The sequence below is a fragment of the Passer montanus genome, unplaced genomic scaffold, assembly GCF_014805655.1.
Source record: "Passer montanus isolate IOZ18808 unplaced genomic scaffold, ASM1480565v1 scaffold1, whole genome shotgun sequence".
NCBI lineage: Eukaryota > Metazoa > Chordata > Aves > Passeriformes > Passeridae > Passer > Passer montanus.
This window is the reverse complement of record NW_024356504.1, coordinates 26,839,493-26,845,492: the sequence shown is the minus strand read 5'-3', so window position 1 is coordinate 26,845,492 and position 6,000 is coordinate 26,839,493. Positions and strand designations below refer to the sequence as shown.

Here is a 6,000-nt window from a genome sequence, read left to right as displayed (position 1 = left end):
ATTTTTAGGGATTTCTCTGGTGGGGGTTGGAAATTCCAGCCCTGTTCCACTGGAAATGCGGAATTTTAGGGATTTCTCTGGCGGAATTTGGGAATTCCAGCGGTTTTCCCCGTGTCCCGGGTAGGGATCTCCTCCGTCGCAGGCGCTGCTTCCTCGCTGCCGATCCCTGCCCGTCCCAGCAGGAGCCGCGGGAACGCTGCAGCCCCCATCCTGTGTTAATTACCGCGTGTTAATCAGCCGGCGGGGTTAATGAGCTGGGAACACGGTGACGCCAGCAGTGACGTAACACTCCAAGCGCCAGCTCTTGGCCGAGATAAGCCAGGCTTAGCAAAGTTAGGCTGGGCTTGGCTTTCCCAGCCCCGAGGTTTTTCGGGAACGGTCCCGGGATCCTCCCCAGAGTTCCTGCGGCACTCGGGACACAAAGCGGGAATTCTCCGGCGCCGTCCTAAACTCGGGATTAGCCAAAACCGGGCGGGAGCTCAGGAGGCCGGGCTGGCTCAGCGTGCCGCTGTCCCTGTCACCATCCCCATCCCCGTCCCTGTCACCATCCCCGTCCCTGTCCCTGTCACCATCCCCATCCCTGTCCCCGTCCTGTTCCTGTTCTTGTCACTGTCCCTGTCGCTGTCGTTGTCACCGTCCCGACCCTGTCCCTGGCACTGTCCCCATCCCTGTCGCTGTCCCTGTCACAGTCGTTGTCACTGTCCCATCTCTGACCCTGTCGCTGTTCCTGTCCTATCGCGCTCTCTGTCCGGTCCCTGTCCCTGTCATTGTCCGGTCCCTGTGGCTGTCACTGTCCCTGTCGCTGTCCCTGTGGCTGTCCCTGCTCGGTCCCTGTCCCTGTCGCTGTCCCTGTCCCTGTCGCTGTCCCTGTGGCTGTCACTGTCCCTGTCGCTGTCACTGCTCGGTCCCTGTGGCTGTCCCTGTCCGGTCCCTGTCCCTGTGCCTGTCCCTGTCCCTGCCCGGTCCCTGTCCCTGTCGCTGTCCCTGTGGCTGTCCCTGTCGCTGTCCCTGTCACTGTGCGGTCCCTGTCCCGGTCCCTGTCCCTGTGGCTGTCGCTGTGGCTGTCGCTGTCCCTGTGGCTGTCACTGCTCGGTCCCTGTCCGGTCCCTGTCCCGGTCCCTGTCGCTGTCCCTGTCCGGTCCCTGTCCCGGTCCCTGTGGCTGTCGCTGTCCCTGTGGCTGTCCCTGTCGCTGTCCCTGTCCCTGTCCGGTCCCTGTGGCTGTCCCTGTCCAGTCCCTGTCCCTGTGGCTGTCGCTGTCCCTGTGGCTGTCCCGGTCCCTGTCCCTGTCCGATCCCTGTCGCTGTCCCTGTCCCTGTGGCTGTCCCGGTCCCTGTGGCTGTCGCTGTCCCTGCCCGGTCCCTGTGGCTGTCCGGTCCCTGTCGCTGTCGCTGCGGCTGTCGCTGTCGCTGCGGCTGTCGCTGTCACTGCGCCGCCCCCGCGGCTGTGGCTGCGAGCCAGCGCGGTGCCAGCAGCGCCAGGCCGAGCGCGAGCGGTGTGGCCAGGCCGGGCGGGGCCGGCGGCGCGGCGCTGAGCGGGGCCAGCGTGGCGAACACGGCGTCCGAGGCGTTCCGCGGCAGCGGCAGGTTACAGATGGTGCCCTCGCAGCAGGACGTGCACACCTGGCAGGGAGAAACGGGAATGAGGGACTGGGGGGAACAGGGAATGGGGGGTTCCGGGGGAAACAGGAAATGGGGGGTTCCGGGAGAAACAGGGAAAAACAGGGAATGAGGGATTCCAGAGAAAAACAGGGAATGAGGGACTCGGGGAAAACAGGGAAAACGGGGAATGAGGAATTCCGGGGGGGAAACAGGGAATGAAGAATTCCATGGGAAAAACAGGGAATGAGGAATTCCAGAGAAAAAACAGGAAAAACAGGGAATGCGGAATTCCAGGGAATGAGGAATTCCGGGGGGGAAACAGGGAATGAAGAATTCCATGGGAAAAACAGGGAATGAGGAATTCCAGAGAAAAAACAGGAAAAACAGGGAATAGGGGATTCCGGGGGGAGAAACAGGGAATGAGGGATTCCGGGGGAAAACAGGGAATGAAGGATTCCAGGGGAAAACAGGGAATGAGGGATTCGGGGAAAAACCAGGAAAAACAGGGAATGAGGGATTCCGGGGGAAAAACAGGAAAAACAGGGAATGAGGAATTCCATGGGATGAGGAATTCCGTGGGGAAAAACGGGGAATGAGGAATTCCAGGGAAAAAACAGGGAAAATAGGGAATGAGGAATTCCAGGGAATGAGGAATTCCGAACAGGGAATGAGGAATTCCATGGGATGAGGAATTCCCGGGGGAAAAACAGGAAAAACAGGGAATGAGGAATTCCAGGGAATGAGGAATTCCGTGGGGAAACAGGAAAAATAGGGAATGAGGAATTCCAGGGAATGAGGAATTCCGGGGAAAAAAAAGGGAATGAGGAATTCCGGGAGGAAAACAGGGAATGAGGGATTCCGGGGGGAAAACAGGAAAAACAGGGAATGAGGAATTCCGTGAGAAAACAGGAAAAATAGGGAATGAGGAATTCCAGGGAATGAGGGATTCCGGGGGGAAAACAGGAAATGAGGGATTCCGGGGGGAAACAGGGAATGTGGGATTCCAGGAGAAAAAAAAAAAACACAGGAAAAACAGGGAATGAGGAATTCCGTGAGAAAACAGGAAAAATAGGGAATGAGGAATTCCGGGGGGGAAAACAGGAAAAACAGGGAATGCAGAATTCCAGGGATTGAGGAATCCCGGGGCAAACAGGGAATGACAGAATTCCAGGAAAACGGGGAGTGCAGAATTCCAGGGAAAAACAGGGAATGTGGAATTCCAGAAAATAGGGAATGAGGAATTCCAGGGAATGAGGAATTCCGGGGAAAAAAAAGGGAATGAGGAATTCCGGGAGGAAAACAGGGAATGAGGGATTCCGGGGGGAAACAGGGAATGTGGGATTCCAGGAGAAAAAAAGAACAGGAAAAACAAGGAATGAGGAATTCGGGGGGAAACAGGGAATGAGGAATTCCGTGAGAAAACAGGAAAAATAGGGAATGAGGAATTCCGGGGGGGAAAACAGGAAAAACAGGGAATGCAGAATTCCAGGGATTGAGGAATCCCGGGGGAAACAGGGAATGACAGAATTCCAGGAAAACGGGGAGTGCAGAATTCCAGGGAAAAACAGGGAATGTGGAATTCCAGCGAAAAACAGGGAATGCCACAATTCCAGGGAGAAAGGCACAGGGAAAACAGGGAATGGGGGAATTCCATGAAAACAGGGAATGCCAGAATTCCAGGGAGGAAAATGAAGGGGAAATAACGGTACATTTGCAAAGGAGCTCTCTGTGATTTTTCTCCTTTTTTTCCCTCTCCTTCCAACTTTTTTTCCCTCCATCTGTTGGGAGAACAATTTTTCTCCTTTTTTTTTCCCTTTCCCTTTTTTCCCTCCTTTTTTTACCATTCCCAAAGGAAACTGGATTTCAGCTGAATTTACCCACTGACCCAGCCAGGCTTCTGGCACACTCCAATTACTCCACAAATGATAATTTCTATCATAAATACGGCACACATGATGCATAAATATTATACTCACATTATATTCCATACTTCCGTATCTGATCTATATTCTATATTATTATAGATTAGATTATATCTAAAATATTGCAATACACTGTATATATTGCATATACAATATGTAGATATAATTAATACATTATATATACATTGTACGTATATTATATACAGTATATACATATAATATATAATATTATATTCTATATCAGTATACATAATAGTATACTGATATAGAATGTATAATAATGTATAATATTAATAATAATAAATGTATAGAATATTAAAATACATCACAGAATATTATATAATAATAAAACATATATATTATATTATATATTATATTATCTATTATATATAATGCAAAATATATAATATATATAATGTTTAATATATTATATATTAGATAATATATAATATAGTATATATTACATACAATATAATATAGTATATGTTATATAGTATATATAATATACTCTATGCAATATAGTATATACAATATACTATATACAATATATATAATATACAATATATAATATATAATACATAATACATTATATGTAATACATTACATATTATATATACTATATACTATATAATATATGATATATAATATATTATACATTATACATTATGTATTGTATATTATATATTATATATTATATATTATATATTATATTTTGATATTATATATGTTTTATATATTATATATTTGATATTACATATGTTTTATATTATATATTTTTTATATATATATATGATATTATGTTATATTTTTTCATTTTTTATCTATATCTGCACATACTATATTTACAAAACCACCCCCAATTCTCCAATTTTTCCTCTGTTTCCCACACCTTGTACTCCTCGTGCCTGATGTAGGTGCAGCCCGTGCTCAGGCACTCCTCCAGGGCCACGCAGCGCTTGGTGACAGAGACGCTCTCCCCGCTGGCCCTCATCATGTGCTGGCTGAAGCAGTACCTTGTGCCTAGAAAACACGGGAAAGTCTTTATCTGCCCAATTCCTGTTCCCTGAGATGCCACCAGCAGGAGAAATAGGAAAAAGTATCCAGAATTTTAATCAAATAATGGGATTTTTTTAAAAATACCAATTTTGGTTGTATTTATCGTAGATCATGCGCTGGCTGGAGCAGTCCCTAAAAAACATGGAAATATTTATCTGCCCAATTCCCCACTGCCCTTTTTCCTGTCAAAACGAGGAATTTCTGGGAATACTGGGCTGATCCCAAGCCCGCCAGCCTGGGGGGTTTTATTGCTGCTGATTTGAGTGCAAAGGAAGCAAATTCTGGGGCTGATAACGGGCCTGACACAGGCTGCAAACACAGCGGGGTCATCTCCTTCCAAAATAAATATTTCCCAAAGGCAGAATCCCAAAACAACCCAGCTAAAAGGGATTCGCTGGGGCTGTGGATAATCAAGATGTTCTGTGAGGGTTTTGTTTCTCTGTCTCAGAAGAGAACTGGTGAAGGAGAGGAGATCTGGTGAGCTCAGATCTGATTTTTGAGTATTTTATTAAAGGGTTTTTCTGAGCTGTTCCCAATTTCAGACTCCAAGGGGATTTATGGGATCACTGAAAATACCAAAATTCCAGCCGTGGCTGCCCTGAATGTGGATTTGTGCCGTAGGGGAGGGTGGTGAACACAGCCAGAACTCGTCCTGTATTCACCAGTAAGAGAAATAAAACTCTTCAAAATCCTTCCCCTGTGAGGGTGGAAGGAGTTGGGAGGGAATTCCCAGAGAAATTCTGGCTGCCTGTGGATCCCTGGAAGCGGCCAAGGCGAGGTTGGAACACCCTGGGATCATGGACGGTGTCCTTGCCCGTGGAATGGGATGAGCTTTAAGGTCCCTTCCCACCCAAACCAGTCTGGAATTTTAGGAGAGCAGCACCAGCCTGACTGAATCCCCAGCTGAGCCAGAGGAAAACAGGGAATAGCTCCAAGTCCTCAACCTCATCCGCTGCAAGGAGACTGAAAAGCTGAAGGGGTTCACTCCAGAATCCCATATCCCACATTTCTGGCAGGGACAGGGGGTTTGGGATGGAGCCCTGGCGTGGGGTGGTTACCTCGGGGGCAGTAAACATCCGGAGCCCAGCGGTTGCACTCGTAATTGTCTGAGGCCTTCTCACAGGTGAAACACTTAAACCCACGAGGATACGGCGTGGCTGAAAGGAATGGAAAACACGGAGTTAAAAGGAATGGGAAATGGAGTCAAAATGACCCCGTAATCTGGTTCTGTGCTGCTTTTCGGGAGAAAACAACATTTTTTCTCTTTAGACCCGAATTTCTCCAGATTTTCCTGTCAGTGTCAGTGACTTGATCCTGATTTGTAAAACGCGTCCCCCACAGCACATTCAGGTCGCTGTGGACTCGTTCCAGCTGTGTTCACCCAGCCAAAGTGCCCAGTGCTGACTGCAAAGGGAGCTGATGG

General features: G+C 48.1%; 1 protein-coding gene across 4 annotated transcripts in view; it reads right to left on the bottom strand.

Moving 5' to 3' along the window:
* Positions 1–1,401: 1,401 nt before the first annotated feature.
* The window catches only part of LYPD6 (LY6/PLAUR domain containing 6), a 31,145-nt gene continuing 26,546 nt past the window's right edge, over positions 1,402–6,000 (bottom strand). For all 4 annotated transcript variants that reach the window (XM_039702958.1, XM_039702966.1, XM_039702974.1 and 1 more), the window contains 3 exons: positions 5,636–5,734; positions 4,411–4,541; positions 1,402–1,620 (listed from right to left, as the gene is read on the bottom strand). In XM_039702958.1, the coding sequence (XP_039558892.1) occupies positions 1,423–1,620; positions 4,411–4,541; positions 5,636–5,734 (428 nt within the window). In that variant the 3' untranslated portion in view covers positions 1,402–1,422. The remainder of the gene's footprint in view (positions 1,621–4,410; positions 4,542–5,635; positions 5,735–6,000) is intronic.